At 39.9% G+C, this 24,653-nt stretch overlaps 2 protein-coding genes across 2 annotated transcripts in view; one reads left to right on the top strand and one right to left on the bottom strand.

Moving 5' to 3' along the window:
- Positions 1 to 671: 671 nt before the first annotated feature.
- Positions 672 to 24,653, bottom strand: part of nmnat2 (nicotinamide nucleotide adenylyltransferase 2) — a 34,906-nt gene continuing 10,924 nt past the window's right edge. Inside the window, exons 6-11 of the mRNA XM_059345051.1 lie at positions 18,245 to 18,325; positions 17,770 to 17,814; positions 17,526 to 17,602; positions 2,467 to 2,568; positions 2,310 to 2,377; positions 672 to 1,000 (exon numbers count right to left, since the gene is read on the bottom strand). Coding sequence (XP_059201034.1) covers positions 898 to 1,000; positions 2,310 to 2,377; positions 2,467 to 2,568; positions 17,526 to 17,602; positions 17,770 to 17,814; positions 18,245 to 18,325 — 476 coding nt within the window. The 3' untranslated portion in view covers positions 672 to 897. The remainder of the gene's footprint in view (positions 1,001 to 2,309; positions 2,378 to 2,466; positions 2,569 to 17,525; positions 17,603 to 17,769; positions 17,815 to 18,244; positions 18,326 to 24,653) is intronic.
- Positions 13,645 to 15,144, top strand: LOC131980750 (E3 ubiquitin-protein ligase TRIM35-like). The gene has a single exon (XM_059345050.1). It carries the CDS (start codon positions 13,645 to 13,647, stop codon positions 15,040 to 15,042), a length of 1,398 nt encoding a protein of 465 aa, XP_059201033.1. The 3' UTR covers positions 15,043 to 15,144.

The raw sequence follows: 24,653 nt of genomic DNA, 5'->3' as shown, positions 1-24,653 counted from the left end.
ACATAAAGTTTCCCTAATGTAACATTTAGCAATATGATGTGTATTATTAGAATTTTTACATACAAGATCATTAAGAAACTAAATAATACTGTAAAATAAATTGATAATGTCCCGTTATATTAATTTACAGATTTCAACTTTAATTTTATTGGTAATATTTGGAATAAAATTTGTTATTTAGTTATCTTATATCTTAAACATTTAGTCTGGTAGAATAAATTGAGAATAAAGCATCAAAGAACAAAAAGGACCAGTAGTTTATTTCATACATGTAGGTGCATGTCGTATCTTGTTATGTTAATGAAAGTGAGAATAGTTTGTTACTTTCTAGTTTCATAAAAATCAGGCATTCTCCGGGCGATAAAAATGGGAAAATTGGTGAATTTAACCCTTTCCTTACAGAATCTGTTGGTTGGAGTGGTTCTTGCATGAGGCCCAGTCAGCCTGTCGTCTCCAGCTCAACGCCACCATCATCCACAGGTTGTTTTTCTCTGAGCATGCCTGGCTGTGAGTCATGCACCGCTAAACTTTAATAAAGACAGAAAACAGAAACACTGCCATCACTGCAGTGAAGATACATCAACGACACCTCTGCAGCCCTTTGGGATTTCCTCCGACCCTGCTCTGCAACCCCCCCCCCCCCCCCCCCCCATCCCTAACCACCCCACCACCCCACCCCCCGACCCTTGACCCCTCCCTGATGGTAAAGTCACATGACACAGACAGAGGGAGGGACACTAATGCTCCAGTCAGAAAGCTCAAAGAAGAAGAAGAGTATATGTTTGACACAGAAGACAGAGAAGGTTTGAGTTGTTTTTTGAGGTGGGTGGGGTCATGGTTATACAGAGCCCCGCCCCCCTCCTCCCCTCCGGTCTCCTCGCTGTCAGGGAGTCGTCTCTATCCGGAGGCGTTGATGTACAGCTGACTCTGCAGGATGTAGTCGATGACGGGCTGACTCAGGTAGTCCACCACATGGCCGTCACCGTGCTGCAGCGCCAGTCTGAAATATCAAATAAACATTTACAAAACATAACTTACACAAAAACATAACTCTTTAGCTTATCTTATATTTATTTCTGTATATTTGATTCATGGACTTTATGTCTACTAACACACAAGTGGTGGAAGAAGTATCCAGACCCCTTACTTCAGTAAAAGTACTAATACACACTGTGAAATTACTCCACTACAGTAAATGTCCTGCATCCAGGAAGTAAAAGTATCAAAGTATCAAAAGTAAAAGTGCTCATTATGCAGAATGGCCCAACTCAGATTGTTTTATATATTCCACGTTATTGGATTATTATTATTGATGCCTTTATGTAATTAGTGCTTCAATTTTCTCAAGAAAGGGCTACTTTATACACTGTTATGAGGTTTAATTATTTAAAAAAAAGTCACAAATATATATTTTATGTATAAAGTTACATAAAATGGAAATACTCAAGTAAAGTAAAAGTACCTCAAAACTGTACTTAAGTACAGTACTTGAGTAAATGTACTTAATTACTTTCCACCACTGCTCACAACAGACCAGAAACTGTTTAGTGATGAGCTAAAAGAAAGAAAAAACATCTGTTTAAAGGAGAGTTTAGTTGTTTTGAATTGAGGTTGTATGAGGAACTGACACACAGTCAGATTATGATTATTTGACTATTATTACTCATCATATTGACAAATGTTAAATTAAGGCAACTTTCCATGTACCGTAAAACTCAATGGTTCTACAGTTGAGAAAAAGTAGTGCCAAATGAAACGGCTGATAGCAACAAAAATCTTTGGGTATATTGTGAATATAGCGCACATATAAACCAGCCTGTTCTCACACATTCATGTGGAATGACCACGACTTCTTAACACTGAATTCACTGAAACAATGTCAATGTAAAGGCAGTAAAAATCCTTTTTTGGCACATGGCCTCCCTGTGTAACAGCATCACTCAGTGACGTGGCGGTAATGATTGGACAGGTGGACGGGTCCAACAAACTTTCTCCAGGAGAACGGGGTTTGTTTCCAAACTATGGACCTGCAGACCATCATCTGCTGCAGAAACACACTGACTGAGGGCCAGTACCTCATACAACCTCACTGCAGGAAATCAGAACCACCTCCAGTGGCCGGAGCTATTATGGTGGAGTAGGATGAACACAGAATTTGATGCAGGTCGCTGTTTGTGTTCAGTGTGAAACCAAAAGTCAATGTTGTGTTACTTTAAAGTCCCCATGAAATGAAAAATTCCTAGTTTTAAACTGTTACTGAGTAGGAACATATTGTAGGAACAACATCAGAGACATGGGTTAATCCCGACCTGCTCTTGGTCGAGCTGACGACAGACATCGGATGGCTCGTCCCGTCCTTCACCACGGTGATGTTGTCCTGAAAAGCAGAACAGAGTCAGATGAGACAGAGTTGGAGGACGTTTGGGGGTAAAAGCTGACTCTGTCAGAGTGAAAAGTGACACTGACCTTGAACTTGCGGAGGATGGAGGAGTGATTCATGATCCTCTCTGTGTCGGCTCCGTCACGGGGAACCACCACGATCCCAAAGTCCCCCACGATCACCTCCATCTGAAACCAGAACCACAGTTGGAGCGAACCAATCCATCTCTTGGACCCCATGATCACAATTAACTTCTGTGGCGAACTTTGACACATTAATTATCACTGCTGATAAACTACAACCCCGATTCCAAAAAAGCTAGGATACTGTGAAAAACAAACTGTACAAAAAAAAGATTTAATGTTTCACGAGATGGACATGCACAGGCCCCAGCTCATTTGACATGGACTGACACAAAGTCCATATTTCAGATACAGACAGAATCAAGGATTAGGAGACAAAGTCAGGAACTGGCCAGGGACTGGGACCAGGCCAAGCTGGTGGTAAAATAACTGGGCATAGATTTAACAAGCAACAACCAAAAGGTTAAGCACAATATCTGAACTGTAATTAATGATTTGGTTTAATGTGTGTTATTAAGTATTGTTGTGATACCTATACAGGTTACTGGCAGCAGGTTTTGCCACACCACTGAGTTAAATGTTAGTTTTGCTTTACGCAGACACAGGATCTTGCATGAAAACTAACTATTCCCTTTGTAACCTGGCACTGCCAAATTACACAATATACTCTGAATTGGCTTTTCCAAACACATCGATTTATTTATGCTTTTATGATCCTCATCTTACCTTTGTTTTAAAAAAAAAAATCATGCTGATTTAGGTGAAATGGCTATTTTCTCTGTCTTACAGATCTGAACGGTTCCCCACATGGGGTTACTCAGAGTAAATCAAGTCATATGATTAATATATTTTTTTATGATTATTAATTGTGCCATCTTAACACATAATATAACTGTGAGAACCATATAAGTGGTGCTCAAGTTTGAGGCATATGTAAACCCCAACATGTCCCGAATTGTTTCTGGCCCTTCCTGCCTCTGATCTATCCATCTCGCCTGACTCCTGGTAAACTCCCTGACTTGGAGTTATTCAGCTTGTTGTATCTACTGCTCTGCTGGAGACTTTATTGAGAGACTTGGCGGTAGCATTCAAGCTGTTCTGTGTGCATATGACTTGCATTGGCCTGTAACTGCTGACTTTTACATTAAAAGCCATTACCAACTGTACCAACTATAGAGTAGAACACTGCGTCAGGAAAAAGGAGACAAAGTTAGGGACTAGGAGGCAAAGTCAGGGACTAGGAGACAAAGTCAGAGACTAAAAAACATATTCAGAGACTAGGAGCAGAGACTGGGAGACAAATTCAGAAACTAAGTCATAGATTCATAGAGTAGAACACCACACCAGGAACTAGGAGGCCAAGCTCATCAGAGAAAGACTGACACAAAGTTTAACAGCACTATCCTGGACTCTTGTACCAGGGGAAACTGATCTTTTTTCATTGTGAGATCACGTGAAAGACTTTCAGAGGGAGATTAAATAACTGTAGAGTTCGGTTAACATTGGACCAAAAGGTAATCATGGTAGGTTTACTACCTGCTGAATATGATACATGCCTTAGAGTTGTGTTTATTGAAGAGTCATCTGACTTTCTTAAAATGACCAATAAATCAAAGTTCACTGTTTGTTAAACTTGTTGACTGGATTTAAGAATCTCCCACAACTCTTCCCCTGATTCGACTCATCTGACACAAACCAGGCAACAGGACACACACATACCAGGAGACGATAAGATTCACCTTCAGACCAAAACCTTTTCTTGGACTGAAAGAGGACATTTACATGAGGGAACACTGGGAATACTGGAACTACCACTTCACCCAGCTGCTGATCCACAAGAAAAATGTCCTGCCTGCTGTGATTTCACTCAGAGACTAAATGGCTTCCAGATTAGAGGCAGAACTCTGCTGTCCCGTCTGTCATGACATCTTCAAAGATCCTGTCATCCTGTCCTGCAGCCACAGCTTCTGTGGAGAAAGAGACCAAAGAGTGTCCAGTTTGTAAGAAAAGAGACTCAAGGGGCTTGATGCCTCCCAACTTGGCTTTAAGGAACCTGTGTGAGGCCTTTTTACGGGAGAGAGATCAGAGAGGTTCAAAGGATCTCTGCAGTCTGCACTCTGAGAAACTCAAACTCTTCTGTCTGGACCATCAGCAGCCAGTGTGTCTTGTCTGCATAGACTCATTTGAACACAAGGATCACAGCTTTAAACCCAGCGATGAAGCTGCACAACAACACAAGAAGGAACTTCATGAAACTCTGGAGCCTTTGAAGGAGAAGTTAAAGGTTTTTAAAGGAGTTAAAGTGAAGTTTGATCAAACAGCAGAACACATTCAGGTCCAGGCCCGACGCACAGAGATGCAGATTAAGGAGCAGTTTAAGAAGCTTCACCAGTTTCTAGAAGAGGAAGAGGAGGCCAGGATGGCTGCACTGAGGGAGGAAGAGGAGCAGAAGAGTCAGATGATGAAGGAGAAGATGGAGGCTCTGAGCAGAGAGATAGCAGCTCTTTCAGACACAGTCAGAGCCACAGAGGACGAGCTGAGAGCTGAACACGTCTCATTCCTGCACAACTACAAGGCTGCAGTGGAAAGAGTCCAGCAGCGCCCCCTGCTGGAGGATCCACAGCTGCCCTCAGGAGCTCTGATAGACGAGGCCAAACACCTGGGCAACCTGACCTTCAACATCTGGAGCAAAATGAAGGACATGGTCTCCTACAGTCCTCTGATTCTGGACCCAAACACTGTTGGTCGAGGACTCCTCCTGTCTGAAGATCTGACCACACTGAGAGGAGGAGAGAGACAGCAGCTTCCTGATAATCCAGAGAGGATTGGTTACTGGTCTGTCCTGGGCTCTGAGGGCTTTAACTCAGGGACTCACAGCTGGGATGTACAGGTTGGAGACAATACATTTTGGTCACTGGGTGTAATAGCAGAGTCTGTCCAGAGCAAGAGACGTGCATGGTCTGGATTATGGAGAATACGGGTCGCTTATGGTGAATACAGAGCAGTCTCTCCATTTCATCCAGACTCTATTTTCTATGATGTGAATTCCCAGAGGATCAGAGTGAACCTGGACTGGAACAGAGGAAATCTGTCATTCTCTGATGCTGACACTAACACACACATACACACCTTCACACACACTTTCACTGAGAGGATGTTTCCATTTATTAGCACTGGGTTTAATCTTCCAGTAAAGATTTTACCATTGAATGTCTCTGTGACTGTAAAACAACAGAAATAGATGATGAGTCTTTGAGTAAAGTGTCCAGGTCATGTCGTTGGTTGTCACCTTGATCTTCATATACGGTATAATAACGAATAATAACATTTGTCAACATCTGTGATGAAAAAAAAAATCCACAACATGATCCAGATAAACACTTGTGTTTGATGGCAGCTTCTGATATATTTTGGGGGTTTAGGATTCTATTATTTTTCATATCTTTAAAGTGAACTTATTCCTCATGATTTCTCTATTCATGTAAATGTTTCTAGATTATTATTCACTCAGCCAGGAAGGTCGTTTGTCTGTCAGCAGAATTAGGGAAAAACATCTGGCCTGATTTTAACCTGCTGGAAGAGTTTAGCATGGGCCAAAGATGAAGCGTACATTTTTGAGCTAAAATGAATCAAAGGGCAGATACACAAGTTGTGAAGTTATTTCGCACTTTCATTATCATTGCAAGAATGGAGGTCTGCACTCTCCAAAAGTCATGTGATTTGTTCAAGTGATCTGTGATTTCAGAGGGTTAAAGCCTCACCTGAAAAACTGAAAGACTAGGAAACGAAGTCAGGGACCATTTGACACATTTCGAAGCTTGGACAGGGACCGGGAGACCAAGCTCATCTTAGATGGACTGACACAAAGTGGAAAAACTCTGTGGAGCTCACTTAACACGGGACCAAAAGTTAATCATTATATGTTTACTCCCTGATAAACAACACATGATTGAATGTTTTTGCTGCCTTAGAGCTCACCAAAGTTCACTGTTGTACTATCATTTGTATTTTTGTTCCTTTTGTCATACATGATATTTGCCTTTTTTTCTTTTGTTTTTTGTTGCTTTGTTTTTCCATTTATTGAAGCACATTGAGTCTACGCCTGTCGTATGAAATGTATGAAAAGAATCAGCTACAAATCATCCTTTTATACAACAGATGGAGATTGTAGAGTTCAGTAATGTGATGTCGTTGCTGCATTACCTTCAGAATGAGTGTAAATTTACAATAAACAATAAAGTTTGAACACTAAGTATATTGTCTTTGTACAATTATTATTTAAATATACATCAAAAGCAAATTAATGCACTCAGTTGTATTTATGTTTTATACAGCGTCCTAACTTTTGTGTCTTTCAAATATCGATGCAAATTTGTCCCTCAATCAGGGCTTTTGGAGCCATTCTGATATTTCTTTGGGCATTTTTCTCCTTAATCTGTCTTAATTTCTGACACTTACCCAGGGGGCAAAACCCATATTTTTTGGAAAACTGACACGGAATGTTGTAAAAGGTTTCACACCAGAAATGATATCTAGGACCTTCAAGGATCACAACCTGGGTGGACAACCCGGTCAACTAGCTACTGGAAAGCTACAGGGGGCCAAAATCCCCCTTTTGGGGACATTTTCCTGGCGAAATTTTGTAAATGCAAATATTTAGGTACTACAAAGGCATAAATAGTCCTACAACTTTAAAATTTGGCAGAGAGTATCCTGACACATAGGGGAAAGCAGGAAAAAAAGATGCTGGGGTTTACTGCAACTCTAGTTTAAGATATCACCCTCAACATGCCAAAAAAGACAAAAAAAAGTACTGTTCGCCTGACAAATGCTCATGAAAATTCATATTTTTCAACACTTTATGTTGAGTATCTATACCTAACATATATATAGAAAACTTCCCTAATTCATAAGCTTCCATTTGAGTCCAAGATGGCCTTTCTACTAGCTACTGGAAAGCCATAGGGTGGGTCCAAACAATGCAACCCCTATTGTGAAAAAAGAGTCAATTATGCGGATCAGACTCCATTCTATTTCTGAGTGGTTATTTGGAGATAGATTTGGAGAGATCATTCTATAAAAAACTGAGCCAACCTATCAAAAGAGCACAAAATACACTTTCAGATGATGCCTTGGTTAAGCAGCTTGGTTCCCACTAAAGCTACATGAGGGAACTGTGCATTTTGTGGTCTCCCCAAAATGAACAAGCAGTGCACTTGTGGTCTTCTGGATTGCTTGCTGTTCAAAATAGGTAAATATGCTTAAAAAAATTATTTCTTTATAAAATACTGAAGGATTTACATTAATATTATATACAGAAGGACAGTATGTATGTTTGCCACCTATGCTAATTTTAGATTTTTTGATGTTTCAGAAACTGAGAACTGTTTCAGCTTGCTAGCTTGCTAGCAAGCTATTAAGCTAGCAGCTAACATTCAGCTAACATTCTGAAAGAAACTGTAAGTCCCTTGTACTGTATTTTTCATTTTATCAATATATATTTTATATATATGTATATATATATATATATATATATGTTTATCACTGATTGAGAGTATTCCATGTGATGTACCAACCATTTGTTGCAGTGCTGTATGGGATTGATGCCACACCATGATGTACACGATGAAACATCTATACTGTATTTAGCACAAGTAAAGAATAGAGTGAGTATATTGAGACAGGCTGCACTACATATGCTTCAATATATTTTTATAGAACATTATATTCAGTGGTGGCTAGTGGTGAAATTGATTGGGTGGGTTAACAAATAAATTATAAAGTAAAAGTAACTCTCTCTCTCTCTCCCTCTCTCTCTCACACACACACGTGCGCGCCGTGATCCACCTCATTCATGTTAGCGCCTGCCATTTTTCTTCTTCTTCTTCTTCTTCTTCTTTTTCTCTCCCATCTTGTCATTGGTCTGAAAACAGCAGTATTGGGCTAAATGAAATCAGCCCAAATGACAAGTAAGTCACGGGGGAGTAAAACGACACCTGTCAATAAGTTACCGGCCACCAGCCTGCTTCTAATTGGTCAGAACCGATCGGCCTGTGGGCTGAATGAAAGTAGCCCAAATGGACAGCAAATGGAGAGGGCGGGACATGGACGGGCCTGTCAATCATTTACACCCTGAAAATAAATTAGAGCACCCATTTAGAGATATCCATGTTTTCCTTTTAACTATTTGGTGCTTTTGCCACTTTAGATTTGACTAAAACTACATTACATTACATTACATTACATGTCATTTAGCAGACGCTTTTGTCCAAAGCGACTTACAATAAGTGCATTCAACCTGATGGTACTAGACATAGACCACAGGAATCAAGTAAGTACATAACTTTAAGAGCTAACTGTCATTGCTACAGGATACCAAAGAGGTTGGCTCCTTTCCTCGCAGCCACTGCTTATTGCAAATTATACACCTCTTCTTGGATTTAAATTTTTCAGTGTTTCGCCTGGTGAACCTGACATCATGGTGTGAGGAGCTGAATCCTGGATCAGCTAAATCTGATGCTTGTGCACTCACATCAGCTGAACGTCTCTTCTCAGCATATTGGTAGCTCCTCTCATTTATGTACCAATTCCGACATTTTGGGTGCCACTTTGGTGCACTGTCTTCCAACCATTTTTCTGACACAGAATCATGGTGCAGTCTTTGGAAGACTTCATCTTGACGCGCATTAATGGCTTTTTTAAACTTGGATTTCGTTATGGGAGTAATAAAGTGTAGGTATGTATCAGACTGTCCTTGACATATGATACACTTTGTGTAGTCAGTGCTTTTGTCTTCACAACCCTTGCCACCAGACCATGTTTCAGCCGCATGGCAATATCTCCCACGTTTCTTTGGCTGGCTTGTCATCTTGCTACAAGAAGGAACATACAAAGAAATTACTCAAATTATATAATTGTAAATTTAAAGTAGTGGATTAAATTGTGAAAAATTACAATATAATCAGTGATGGCTGGTATAAATGGGCTAGCAGGGCTAAGCCCTCCCTATATTATGCAATAAAGATGAGAAAGTTATAGTTGTCTAAATAACATACAAAAGATTGTTGTTTAAAGTTTAGTTTTAGTTTGTCTGAAACACAGGCAGCAGCACGTATCTCTGCATGTCTGGCCGACATCTCCCAGTGGATGTCCTCGCACCACCTCAAACTCAACCTGGGCAAGACTGAGCTACTCTACCTCCCAGGGAAGGGCTCTCCCACCACTGACCTCCACATCACTGTCCAGGACACAGTGGTTGTCTCCACAGAAACCGCCAAGAACCTTGGCGTGACTCTTGACAACCAACTGTCCCTCTCCACAAACATCACCGCCACCACCAGATCTTGCAGATTCTTGCTGCATAACATCAGGAGAATCCGTCCGTTTCTCACTCAGAAGGCAGCTCAGGTCCTGGTCCAGGCACTGGTCATCTCACGCCTGGACTACTGCAACTCCCTCATGGCAGGTCTGCCTGCCAAAGCCATCCGACCTCTGCAACTCATCCAGAATGCAGCTGCTCGATTGGTCTTCAATCTTCCCAAATTTTCATACACAACACCCCTCCTCCGCTCCCTGCACTGGCTACCAGTGGCTGCTCGGATACGCTTCAAGACTCTAGCTCTGGCGTACTCTGCTGCTAACGGTTCAGGTCCTACTTACATCCAGGACCTTGTCAAACTCTACACCCCTGCCCGTCCCCTACGCTCTGCATCAGCCAAACAGCTGGCGACTCCCACCCTGCGTGGGTCAACTCGCCTCAAAACCTCCTCCAGACTTTTCTCTGTCTTGGCTCCCAAATGGTGGAACGAGCTCCCTACCGACATCAGGACCTCAGACAGCCTGGACGTCTTCCGCCGCAGGCTGAAGACCTATCTCTTCCAACAATACCTCGGTTAAGCCATGGTCACCTAAAACATATATATATTTAAAAAAAAAAATTGCTCTTCTTCTTCTTCTTCTTCTTTTCTATTCTTTTCTTCTTTAACATATAGCACTCCTGTAGCAATGATAGTTAGCTCTTAAAGTTATGTACTTACTTGATTCCTGTGGTCTATGTCTAGTACCATCAGGTTGAATGCACTTATTGTAAGTCGCTTTGGACAAAAGCGTCTGCTAAATGACATGTAATGTAATGTAATGTAATGTAGTTTTAGTCAAATCTAAAGTGGCAAAAGCACCAAATAGTTAAAAGGAAAACATGGATATCTCTAAATGGGTGCTCTAATTTATTTTCCGGGTGTAAGTGATTGACAGGCCCGTCCATGTCCCGCCCTCTCCATTTGCTGTCCATTTGGGCTACTTTCATTCAGCCCACAGGCCGATCGGTTCTGACCAATTAGAAGCAGGCTGGTGGCCGGTAACTTATTGACAGGTGTCGTTTTACTCCCCCGTGACTTACTTGTCATTTGGGCTGATTTCATTTAGCCCAATACTGCTGTTTTCAGACCAATGACAAGATGGGAGAGAAAAAGAAGAAGAAGAAGAAGAAGAAGAAAAATGGCAGGCGCTAACATGAATGAGGTGGATCACGGCGCGCGCGTGTGTGTTTGAGAGAGAGAGGGAGAGAGAGAGAGAGTTACTTTTACTTTATAATTTATTTGTTAACCCACCCAATCAATTTCACCACTAGCCACCACTGAATATAATGTTCTATAAAAATATATTGAATCATATGTAGTGCAGCCTGTCTCAATATACTCACTCTATTCTTTACTTGTGCTAAATACAGTATAGATGTTTCATCGTGTACATCATGGTGTGGCATCAATCCCATACAGCACTGCAACAAATGGTTGGTACATCACATGGAATACTCTCAATCAGTGATAAACATATATATATATATATATATATATATATATATATATATATATATATAAAATATATATTGATAAAATGAAAAATACAGTACAAGGGACTTACAGTTTCTTTCAGAATGTTAGCTGAATGTTAGCTGCTAGCTTAATAGCTTGCTAGCAAGCTAGCAAGCTGAAACAGTTCTCAGTTTCTGAAACATCAAAAAATCTAAAATTAGCATAGGTGGCAAACATACATACTGTCCTTCTGTATATAATATTAATGTAAATCCTTCAGTATTTTATAAAGAAATAATTTTTTTAAGCATATTTACCTATTTTGAACAGCAAGCAATCCAGAAGACCACAAGTGCACTGCTTGTTCATTTTGGGGAGACCACAAAATGCACAGTTCCCTCATGTAGCTTTAGTGGGAACCAAGCTGCTTAACCAAGGCATCATCTGAAAGTGTATTTTGTGCTCTTTTGATAGGTTGGCTCAGTTTTTTATAGAATGATCTCTCCAAATCTATCTCCAAATAACCACTCAGAAATAGAATGGAGTCTGATCCGCATAATTGACTCTTTTTTCACAATAGGGGTTGCATTGTTTGGACCCACCCTATGGCTTTCCAGTAGCTAGTAGAAAGGCCATCTTGGACTCAAATGGAAGCTTATGAATTAGGGAAGTTTTCTATATATATGTTAGGTATAGATACTCAACATAAAGTGTTGAAAAATATGAATTTTCATGAGCATTTGTCAGGCGAACAGTACTTTTTTTTGTCTTTTTTGGCATGTTGAGGGTGATATCTTAAACTAGAGTTGCAGTAAACCCCAGCATCTTTTTTTCCTGTTTTCCCCTATGTGTCAGGATACTCTCTGCCAAATTTTAAAGTTGTAGGACTATTAATGCCTTTGTAGTACCTAAATGTTTGCATTTACAAAATTTCGCCAGGAAAATGTCCCCAAAAGGGGGATTTTGGCCCCCTGTAGCTTTCCAGTAGCTAGTTGACCGGGTTGTCCACCCAGGTTGTGATCCTTGAAGGTCCTAGATATCATTTCTGGTGTGAAACCTTTTACAACATTCCGTGTCGGTTTTTTTACTTTGCCCCCTGGGTAACTGGCTTTCACCACACTAACATGAAGTTTAAATCAGTGAACTTGTTGACTGGCTCAAATTATCAGAACAAAACTGGTAGATGAGGACATAAGTTTAACAGCACTATCCTGAACTCTTTATTAAGAGAAACAGATATTTTCTCACTGTGAGATTAATAGTCAATCATAATAGGTTTACTGACTAATAAACATCATACACGCCTTATGAAATATCACCAATAAATCAAAGTTCACTGTCATTGAACCAGTTGACTGGATCAACAAATGGCCCATGTAAGGGACACGGGTATGCCACGAGTGTTCATTTATATACATGAATGAATGAATAATAATAATTTACAATAATTGTTAATAAATTGGATAGCCATCTAAACCCACAACATTATATTGTCCATCCCGTTTACTAATTTTCTTAGAATTTTGGTGCCCCTTAGAGATATATCCATTGATTTATTTGATGAGGCATAATCACATATTCAGTACATTTATTTATACATTTACCCCTATATCTGTACCAGATACCCCTATATATTGGTGCCCCATCTGAGGCACCATATATTTTACCAGATACCCCTACACCCACAACTTGTCCTTTCATACAACAGAAGGAGAATGATAAGTTCAGTCATTTCTTTTTGAAGAAGTGTTGTGTGTCAATTTATTCAACTCAAACCAAATTATTCCACATAGTTTTTTGTTTTCACCTTCGTGAGAATTTCCAACAAGTTAGAGACAAGGGCACAAAGTCATGGACTGGGAAGCAAGGCCGATCTGAGATGGACTGAAACAAAGTGTAAAATGTGCTGTAGTCTGATGAGTCCACATTTCCAATAAAGACTAATTCAGGGGCTAGGAGACAAAATGAGGAACTAGAAAACATATTCAGAGACTAGGAGCAGAGACTGGAAGACAAATTCAGAAGCCAGGAGACTAAGTCATAGAGTAAGACACACCACACCAGGAACTAGGAGGCCATAAAATGACCAATAAAAATCAAATCAAAGTTCACTGTTCTTGTTCTTGTGTTGAACTTGTTGACTGGATTAAAGAATCGCCCACAATTCTTCCCCTTATTCTGCTTAGCTGAGACAAACCAGGCAACAGGACACACAAGTACCAGATAGACTATAAGATTCACTTTCAGACCAAAACCTCTTCATTTACAGGAAGGAACACTGGGAATACTGGAATACTAACTTTACCAAGCTGCTGATCCACAAGAACAAAGTCACTTTCTGCCTGCTGTGATTTCACTCAGAGACTAAATGGCTTCCAGATTAGAGGAAGAACTCTGCTGTCCGGTCTGTCATGACATCTTCAGAGATCCTGTCATCCTGTCCTGCAACCACAGCTTCTGTAAAGACTGTCTGCAGACCTGGTGGATGGAGAAAGAGACCAAAGAGTGTCCGCTTTGCAAGAGAAGACATTCAAAGGATTTTTTACCCCCCAGCTTTGCTTTAAAGAACCTGTGTGAGGCCTTTTTACAGGAGAGAGATCAGAGAGGTTCAGAGGATCTCTGCAGTCTGCACTCTGAGAAACTCAAACTCTTCTGTCTGGACCATCAGCAGCCAGTGTGTCTCGTCTGCAGAGATTCAGAAAAACACTCTAACCACAGATTCAGACCAACTGATGAAGCTGCACAACAACACAAGAAGGAACTTCATGAAACTCTGGAGCCTTTAAAGGAGAAGTTAAAGGTTTTTAAAGGAGTTAAAGTGAAGTTTGATCAAACAGCAGAACGCATTCAGGTCCAGGCCCGACGCACAGAGATGCAGATTAAGGATCAGTTTAAGAAGCTTCACCAGTTTCTAGAAGAGGAAGAGGAGGCCAGGATGGCTGCACTGAGGGAGGAAGAGGAGCAGAAGAGTCAGATGATGAAGGAGAAGATGGAGGCTCTGAGCAGAGAGATAGCAGCTCTTTCAGACACAGTCAGAGCCACAGAGGACCAGCTGAGAGCTGAACACGTCTCATTCCTGCACAACTACAAGGCTGCAGTGGAAAGAGTCCAGCAGCGCCCCCTGCTGGAGGATCCACAGCTGCCCTCAGGAGCTCTGATAGACCAGGCCAAACACCTGGGCAACCTGACCTTCAACATCTGGAGCAAGATGAAGGACATGGTCTCCTACAGTCCTCTGATTCTGGACCCAAACACTGTTGGTCGAGGACTCCTCCTGTCTGAAGATCTGACCACACTGAGAGGAGGAAAGGAACAGCAGCTTCCTGATAATCCAGAGAGGATTCATTCCTACTACTGGTCTGTTCTGGGCTCTGAGGGCTTTAACTCAGGGACTCACAGCTGGGATGTACAGGTTGGAGACAATACATTTTGGTCACTGGGTTTGATATCAGAGTCTGTCCAGGAGAAGGGATGTGCATGGTCCAGATGTTGGAGAATACGTTTCTGTGATGGTGACTACAGAGCACTCTCTCCATCTCATCCAGACACTATTTTCCCATTGAGGAAGAAGTTCCAGAGGATCAGAGTGAATCTGGACTGGAACAGAGGGAATCTGTCGTTCTCTGATGCTGACACTAAAACACACATACACACCTTCACACACACTTTCACTGAGAGGATGTTTCCATTCATGTACACTGGGTCTGATCTCCCACTGAAAGTTTTGCCACTGAACGTCTCTGTGACTGTAGAACAACAGAAATAGATGATGAATCTTTGAGTAACATGTGACTGTGTTGTCCAGATCATGTTGGTTGTCATGGTTATGTGGATGGCATCTACAGTATAACCACAAATAATAAGAAAACATCTGTGATTTAAAAAAAACAACAATCTGCAACATGATTCAGATAAACATTTGTGATTGGCAGCAGCAGTAATTTTTCCCTTTCATTGATGTTTTGCTTCTAGTTAATGTGTTTCTGTGCTGCTGCACTCAGCTGATAAAAAATGAGATTAAAGCTTTAGCTGGAAATTAAGAGACCAGGACACAAGTCAGGGACTAGGAGACTGAGTCAGAGACTGGGAAACTGTGTCAGAGACTGGGAGACTGAGTCAGAGACTAGGAGACTGAGTCAGGGACTAGGAGACAAAGTCAGCGACTAAAAAACATATTCAGAGACTAGGAGCAGAGACTGGGAGACAAATTCAGAAACTAAGTCATGGAGTAGAACACCACACCAGGAACTAGGAGGCCAAGCTCATCAGAGAAAGACTGACACAAAGTTTAACAGCATTATCCTGGACTCTTGTACCAGGGGAAACTGATCTTTTTTCATTGTGAGATCACGTGAAAGACTTTCAGAGGGAGATTAAATAACTGTAGAGTTCGGTTAACATTGGACCAAAAGGTAATCATGGTAGGTTTACTACCTGCTGAATATGATACATGCCTTAGAGCTGTGTTTATTGAAGAGTCATCTGACTTTCTTAAAATGACCAATAAATCAAGTTCACTGTTTGTTAAACTTGTTGACTGGATTAAAGAATCGCCCACAACTCTTCCCCTGATTCCACTCATCTGACACAAACCAGGCAACAGGACACACACATACCAGGAGACGAGTCAGAGACTAGGAGACTGAGTCAGAGACTGGGAGACAGAGTCAAAGACTAGGAGACTGAGTCAGAGACTAGGAGATAGAGTCAGAGACTAGGAGACTGAGTCAGGGACTAGGAGACTGAGTCAGAGACTGGGAGACAGAGTCAGAGACTAGGAGACTGAGTCAGGGACTAGGAGACTGAGTCAGAGACTGGGAGACAGAGTCAAAGACTAGGAGACTGAGTCAGAGACTAGGAGACGAGTCAGGGACTAGGAGACTCAGTCAGAGACTGGGAGACAGAGTCAAAGACTAGGAGACAGAGTCAAAGACTAAGAGACTGAGTCAGAGACTAGGAGACTGAGTCAGGGACTAGGAGACTGAGTCAGAGACTGGGAGACAGAGTCAAAGACTAGGAGACTGAGTCAGAGACTAGGAGACGAGTCAGGGACTAGGAGACTCAGTCAGAGACTGGGAGACAGAGTCAAAGACTAGGAGACAGAGTCAAAGACTAGGAGACTGAGTCAGAGACTGGGAGACTGAGTCAGGGACTAGGAGACAGAGTCAAAGACTAGGAGACTGAGTCAGAGACTGGGAGACTGAGTCAGGGACCAGGAGACTGAGTCAGGGACTAGGAGACAGAGTCAAAGACTAGGAGACTGAGTCAGAGACTGGGAGACTAAGTCAGGGACTAGGAGACTGAGTCAGGGACTAGGAGACTGAGTCAGAGACTGGGAGACAGAGCCAAGGACTAGATTCTAAATATAAATTTACATTCCTAAATAACTGTAGAGTTTACTCAACACTGAACCAATAATTAATCATTATAGGTTCATACACGCCTGATAAAATATCAGCAATAAATCAAAGTTCACTGTCGCCAAACTTGGACTAGATTAAACAATTGCCCATGTATGAGTGTTCATTTGTATATATGAACTAAGTTGAATGAATAATAATTATTTACAATAATTGTTAATAATTCAAATAGCCATCTAAACCCAATTTTAAACCCTAACATTATATTGTGCATCCTGTTTACTCCTGTTAATATCCATTTATTTAATTGATGAGGTATTATGACATGTACAGTACATTTTTTATAAATGTATTTGTAACCCCTATACAAGTACCTGATACCCCTACATATGTTGGAGCCCCATGTGAGGCATTATACATCTGTACTAGATACCTCTAAACTCACAACCTGTCCTTTCATACGACATAAAACTTTTATGGAACATGTTGCTGCATTAAATTGAGAATGAGTGGATATTCACAATAAACAACATTAAACATTAAATATATTGTCTTTGTACAGTATTCATCTAAATATATGTCAAAAGCAAATAATCGCAATCTAATTTATGCTTTAGACAGCGTCCCAATTTCTTTTGAATGTGGTTATTCTTGTACTACATCATCAATTTTATCATTCAAACCTTTAATACCTTCATTGTCTCTTGCTAACAGCTAGCATTCATATTAGCATGTGTGCTAGAAGAGTAACACTGCATGCTAACACTTTTTTTTTGCAGGGGTTCCCTTTGTTAACCATCGAAATGATCTGTCGGGGTTATTACCCGTCGGAGTTATTACGATGGAGTTCAGAGGAACGGGTTTGGGGGCGGGGCTACAGTGTGCTTACATCACTGTCCTTCCACAGGCCAGGGATGCAGAAGGACTCCAGGAGATCACTGCCACACAGGAGCAAGATGCGTAACTCTACAGACGACAAACAGGCAGGAGGAAAGAGACACGTCCTCAGTAAACAACATGTTTACTCAGTAAACAACATGTTTACTAGATACAAACAAACCAGAAGGAGTTCAGACACAGAAAGGAAGGAAAACCAGACGACACAAGAGTCAGTACTGGTTCAGACGACTCACCGATCTCCTCGTATCTCATCGCTGTCCCCAGGTTAGCGTTTTCATCTGACACAAAGAAGCACAAAACAAACGTTATTTTGTAAATCTGCAGCGTGCATTTGAATAATAATTTTGCCTACATTGAACTGAAATCAACTGATCAACTTTAAAAAGATATTATAAATGATTTATTGTATTCTCTGTTGTTTTGTTACCGCTGTTGCTGCTTTCCTTTTAACAATAACAATAACAATAACAATAACAATAACAACAACAACAACAACAACAACAGCAACAATAATAACAATAATAATACGTCTTCACCTAGGTAAATTTGATAACTTTTTGATTATAATACAATAATATTCTGAAATGGGACCAATCAGCATAATGACTACTTTTATTTGAATGCAGGACATTTACTTTAAGTTTAACCTTCGTACTTCTTCCACCAACGTTCAGCTGACTTTACTTTACTTTGCTGACGTTTACTTACCGACGAAAGTGAATCGTTCGATGTGAGGGCGCATGCAGCAGATCTTCCCCAAACTCTCGCTGACCTTCCCCCACAGTTTGACTGAGCAGAGAAAGAAAGAAAGAAAGAAAAAAGAAAGAAAGAAATAAAGACAAAAGGAAAAAAAGAAAGAAAGAAAAAAAGAAAAAAGAAAGAAAGAAAAAAGAAAGAAAAAAAGAAAGAAAGAAAAAAGAAAAAAGAAAAAAAGAAAGAAAAAAGAAAGAAAGAAAAAAAGAAAAAAGAAAGAAAGAAAAAAGAAATAAGGAATAAAAGAAAGAAAGGAAAAAAGAAAAAAGAAAGAAAGAAAGAAAGAAAAAAGAAAAAAGAAAGAAAGAAAGAAATAGGGAAAAAAGAAAGAAAAAAAAAAAGGAAAAAAGAAAGAAAGAAAAAAGAAAGAAAGAAAAAAAGAAAGAAAAAAGAAAGAAAGAAAGCAAGAATGAAAAAAGAAAGAAATATTTGAGTATTTCCATATATACAACTTTATACTTTTTACTTATCCTGACAGCCTTAGTTACTTTGGTCGAGATTTAACATGAAAAACATCAGTTTTCATTATTTTTTTTAATGAGCACATTAAAGCACATAACAGTATTTTAAGTAATTAAAACAGTAAAAGACTGCTAACATAAATGCATCAATAATAATATTCCAATAATATATTTAGAATATATGAAACAATCTGCATAACGAGTACTTTTACTGTAGTGGAGTAGTTTCACAGTGAGGTATTAGTACTTTACAGTAAAGTAATCTGATTACTTCTTCACCTCTGGTTGAAATAATACGATTTGTTGTTTATCATTAGATAACATAAAAGATAAGACATGACTTTATTTATCCCGCAGTGGACAAATTCAGTCGTCACAGCAGCACAAGATACAGACACATAGATATAGAAGATAGAATAAAAAATTTAAAAAGTAAGACATATGCATACATTCTATACACATTCTATACATACATTTCTGCTATTTGGCGTTTAATGTTTGTTTGTTTTCCTGAAAGTACCCTTTTTACAGACATTGCACATTGGAGAAAATATATTTTAACATGTTAACCCATAAGAACCCAGACCCAGTAATCCTTAAAGGAAAATTATGGGTGATAGACAACAGAACAAGTGGACCACATAGAACACATTTATGATCTTTTAAAAAAAAAAAAAACTACCCCTAAATGTCAAAGATCTGTGATGTGACATATTCGATACATTGGCCGTTTATGGTATTTATGTTTATGATATTTCTTATTTTAAAATAAAAAAAACTAGACACATTTTCTGCTTACAGAGACACAGATTTGCCTTTTGTCTTTGCATCTCCACAACATTTATCAAAATGATGACATTAATAGTGCTGTTTAACAATAAATTATTTTCAGATTTGTTTTTAAGTAAGAAAATAAGAATAAATCAAAAATAAATAAAAACAAACAACCATTTGCCTTTTTGTTTGCATTTCCATAACATATATCAAAATTGTGACTTTAATTTTTTTTTAAAAAGTATATCTTTATTAGTAATTATGTTTCACAACTTATTCACATATACAACATTTTCTCTTTTTTTTTTTTTGTTTTCAGATCCAAGTCCTTATTAAAAACCAAATCTAATTTCAGAGCCACTGCTACCCAGAAATCCTGGATATGCACACACGTCCATACTGTGTGTATAAAGCTACCAACTTCCTTATTACACTTCATACACAGAGCTGATTTCTTTGGGTCCATCTTATGTCTGAGTTCAGGTGATATCTGGAGGCGATGCAGTAATTTAAATTGTGATTCCTTTGCTCTATTACATATGGAGATGTTGTTAGCATGCTCCCATATGTCCGCCTCCATATCGTCATCTATTGCCACCCCAAGATCCTGAGCCCATTTTTGCATAATTGTATTTTTAGTCTTATTGGACTTATGAAAGGCCTCATAGCATCTTCTTACTATAGCTTTATTGTTATGTATTTTGTATAGTAGTTGTTCAAATGGTGACATTTCCAAAGTAAATTTATGCCGAATTGGATTCTGTATAAAGCTTCTGACTTGCAAGACCCTAAAGAAATGTGTGTGTGATAGCTTATATTTCAATCTTAATTGATCAAATGACATCATTCTGTCTCCTTCAAATAAGTCTTTCAAAGTTGTGATTCCAGCACTTTCCCACAGAGCAAACCCACTATCAGTCATACCTGGGAGAAAATCTGTATTTCTTTGAATTGGAGTAATTGGAGATAAAACATCAATTCTTTTTTCCCATTTCTTAATCATGTCCCAAGCCTTTAGCGTGGATTTCACAATGAAATTACCATCTGCAATCTCTAGTTTATTCCGATTCAGGATAAATGGGAGACTAGCTAATTGCAACGGTTTACCCAAATTCTATGCTTCAATATCGAGCCAGACAGAGTCCGGATCATTCCGTACCCAATCTACTAGATATCGAAATTGGGAGGCCACTTGATACAGTCTAATGTTGGGAATTGCCAATCCTCCCTGACCCGATGGCAATTGCAATTTTGCAAATTTAAGTCTTGGTCTTTTGCAGTTCCATATAAATGATCTAAACCAACCATTCACTGTCTTAATAGTATTATTATTTAGTAGGATTGGAATCATTTGAAATTTGTAGAGCAAACGAGGTAAAATATTCATCTTAATCAAAGAGATTCGTCCCAGCATCGAGAGTGGTAAGGATGACCATCTCTCTAGGTCATTGTGGATGCGTTTAAGTAGAGACTGAAAATTTGCTTTAAACATCCTTTGCAGCAGAGGAGTAATAAATATGCCTAGATAAACAAAACCTTCTGTTGCCCATCTGAAGGGTGATAAGCCGGGGGGGAGGGAGTGGTGCAACTGACCCAATGGCATGGCCTCTGACTTACTAAAATTTATTTTGTAACCAGAAAACTTACTGAACTCATTAATAACAGTAAGGACTGACATAATGGATATTTCTGGTTGAGTGATAAACAGTAAAACGTCATCGGCATACAGGGAAATCTTATGTTGTCTGTGATTAATCGATATACCATGAACAGCTGAGTGGGTTTCTAATGGCTTCTGCCAGTGGCTCAATTGCGATCGCAAATAACAAAGGTGATAAGGGACACCCTTGACGTGTGCCCCTCCTGAGAGCAAAATAGGGAGAACATTTACCATTGGTGATAACAGCCCCTAGTGGATTATGATAAAGCAACTTGACCCATTCAATAAACTCTTTACCTAAATCAAATTCCTTGAGTGTAAAAAATAAGAAATCCCATTCTATACGGTTGAACGCTTTTTCCGCATCCAATGACACTACCATACCTTTAAGATTGTTTTGCTGACACAGCTGAATAATGCTGAGTAACCTTCTAACATTATTACACGAGTTCCTTCCAGTAATAAACCCTGTCTGGTCGTTATTAATGATAAATGGAAGGATTTTCTCTAGTCTTAAGGCTAGTATTTTAGATAAAATCTTAAAATCAAGATTTAGTAAGCTGATAGGTCGGTAGGATGAGCACACATCCGCTGGTTTACCCTTCTTAAGAATCAGGCTAATATTCGCCTCTGTAAGCGTTTTTGGAAGAGCTCTCTTCTCAAAAGAGTGATTGAACATGGCAAGTAAAGGTTTCACCAACAGCGGCTTAAAATGTTTATAAAAATCCGAGCTAAAGCCATCAGGACCCGGAGCCTTTCCTGATTGTAAAACACGAACTGCTTCAGTTATTTCTTCCAGTGTTATAGGTCCATTCAATACTGTCTTTTGTTGGTCATTAGGCTTGGGCAGACTCAGATTGGAGAAAAAGCCCTCCATGAGTTTAGCGACCCCTGCTGGCTGCTCACTTGTACATAAATTTTCATAAAATTCTGTAAAAACCTTATTTATGCCATCGCTATCCATTTTCACCTGCCCAGAGACATCTTTAACTGAGGATATATTCTGAGAATCAGATCTACACTTGACCAGGCTGGCTAAATACTTGCTGGGCTTGTTACCAAATTCATATAGTTTTTGCCTTGCGAATCTTATACTCTGCTCTGCCTTCTGAGTGAGCAGCGAGTTAAGTGTTGCTCTTGTGGTCAAAGTTGCTTTAAGATTAATATCTGTAGGGTTCCGATTGTATGCCCTCTCACACTCAGATAGCTGTATCTCCAATTTCCGTTGCTCTTCTTGACGCTTTCGTTTTGTGCTTTTTTCATAAGAAATAATCAGACCACGCGAATAAGCCTTACATGTCTCCCATAAAATAGAAGGTGATACATCAGGTGTGTTATTAATTGAAAAGAATATCTGAAATTCAGTCTGAAAAAAAGATATGAAATTGGGATCATCTAACAGATGGTTTTTAAACCGCCATTTACTCGATCGTTGCTGGGCCTCTCCATGTGAGAAATTTAAGTAAACCGGAGCATGATCTGATATCGTAATGCTCCCAATCTCGCAAGATGAGACAGAATACAACATTGTTTTAGGGACAAACAAGTAGTCTATTCTAGAGCTACTTTTATGCACTCCAGAGAAGAATGTGAACTCTTTATTGTTTGGATTTAACGTTCGCCACACATCCAGGTATCCTAGTTCTTCACAAACATCAGCTGTTGCTCGTGCCCGCTTATTAGGTCTAGTTCCTTCAGCGGGTGACTTATCAATGTGAGGATCTAATATGCAATTGAAGTCTCCGCCAGCAATTGAATGAGCACAGTCTAATTCTGCTACTTCTGAAAAAGCTTTTGTTATAACATCAGGAGGATGACCTGGTGGGGCATAGACATTTAAAATAGAAATATTTTCGCCAAACAGGCTTCCTTTTATTGCGACGTATCTTCCTGCATTATCTTTAGTACAGGCTTCCAGTGTAAAAGGAAGACGTTTGTTAATAAGGATGCAAACTCCTCTGCTATTGGAAGTGAACGACGAAAAAAATACCTGTCCTACCCATTCTCGTTTGAGTTTTTTATGTTCTATGTCTTTTAGATGCGTTTCCTGAAGTAGTGCTATATCAACCCCTTTAAGATATGTCAATATTTTTTTTCTTTTCACAGGATGATGTATGCCTCTAATATTCCATGTACATACCTTAAGTACAGAATTAGTCATGGTAGTTGTAAAAAATTAAATATAGCAAGGATCGGTCGTTGCCTTAAGTCTGTATGCATTATACTATCCATACTCTAATTTCTTCCATGTGCCATACATTGTGACCAGAAAAAAATGAATTAATAAAAGAAACTCAAATAGCTGCGCTGTCTCCCATATCCCTAGAATAAACCCCTGAACACAACTATATACACACAGTCTCCCATGAACCAAAAAAAGAATGGGACCCAATATAAAATGAAGGGTGGAGACCCCAACTTCAGAAGAGAAACCCTTACTAGGGCCTCTTAACCTTACTTCAGATGCGGCTATGATGTTCCTGAGTCCGCAAGATCGAGTGCAGTCAGTTATTTAAATCAGCCCTACATCCACTAAGCTGATGTTCCTCTACTATTTGGATTTTTTCACACAGAACATTACACACAGATAACAGGGATATCTCAGTCAGATAATATGAATAATTGGTATCCAACCATCATAAAACAAATATATGAAGTCATAGAGGAGAGGAAAAGGATAATAAAAAAGAATCTGTGCTACCCCCTGGTGGTGACAGCAGGAGATGTACATACAGTCCGTATGGCAGGGCCAGTCAATCAAATGCTGCTACTTTCGGCCAACTCCGGCTACCTCCGGCATTTTCCGGGCCATCTCGGGCATGTCCGACATCTGTCGGCAAAGTTCAACCATTTATGGCTGCGTGCCGCGCTGGCCCCGTTTCCAAAATTAACTTCTGATTTGAAACAGAAGGGCGAAAAACAAACAACGAAACAAGAGTCCAAAAGCCCTTAACACAATAAACTTAACGATATTCTGCTACTGCCAGCCTCTAACATTAGCTCTCCAAAACATTAGGCTTCGGAAGGAAATGCTACAGCAGCATGAACTATACTTTCAATTCGTTCGTCACAGACCCTGACTAAATTGTTAGATCTTAAGATCATAATTACTCACATTTATTCGTCCAGTACAGTACCTTCCCCACCCAGTGTGTTTATATATGCCATAGCTTCCTCGGGCTTGGTAAAGGATTTGGTAGTGTTATTCACGGTGATCCTCAGAGTTGCAGGATAATTTAAGCCATAGGTGTGTAGACCGAGCGATTGGAGCCTCCTTCTGGCCTCGTCAAAAGCCCGACGTTTTCTCTGAGTCCCGCTGGAGAAGTCCTGGAAAAGGAAAATCCTGTTGTCCTCAAAGCGGACCTCCTTCGCCCGCCTGGCCGCCTCCAGCACCCGGACCCGGTCGCCGTAGTGGTGAAATCTTACAATCATAGCGCGGGGGTAAAGTCTGCACGAGTCGGCTCCCCTC

This window comes from Centropristis striata, chromosome 11 (genome assembly GCF_030273125.1).
Source record: "Centropristis striata isolate RG_2023a ecotype Rhode Island chromosome 11, C.striata_1.0, whole genome shotgun sequence".
NCBI classification, from domain to species: Eukaryota; Metazoa; Chordata; class Actinopteri; order Perciformes; family Serranidae; genus Centropristis; species Centropristis striata.
The sequence above is the reverse complement of the archived record's forward strand: the minus strand, read 5'-3'. Positions and strand labels throughout refer to the sequence as shown.

Bases quoted from the DNA above. Each gene is read 5' to 3' on its own strand.
- LOC131980750 (XM_059345050.1), top strand. From the start codon at position 13,645: ATGGCTTCCAGATTAGAGGAAGAACTCTGCTGTCCGGTCTGTCATGAC.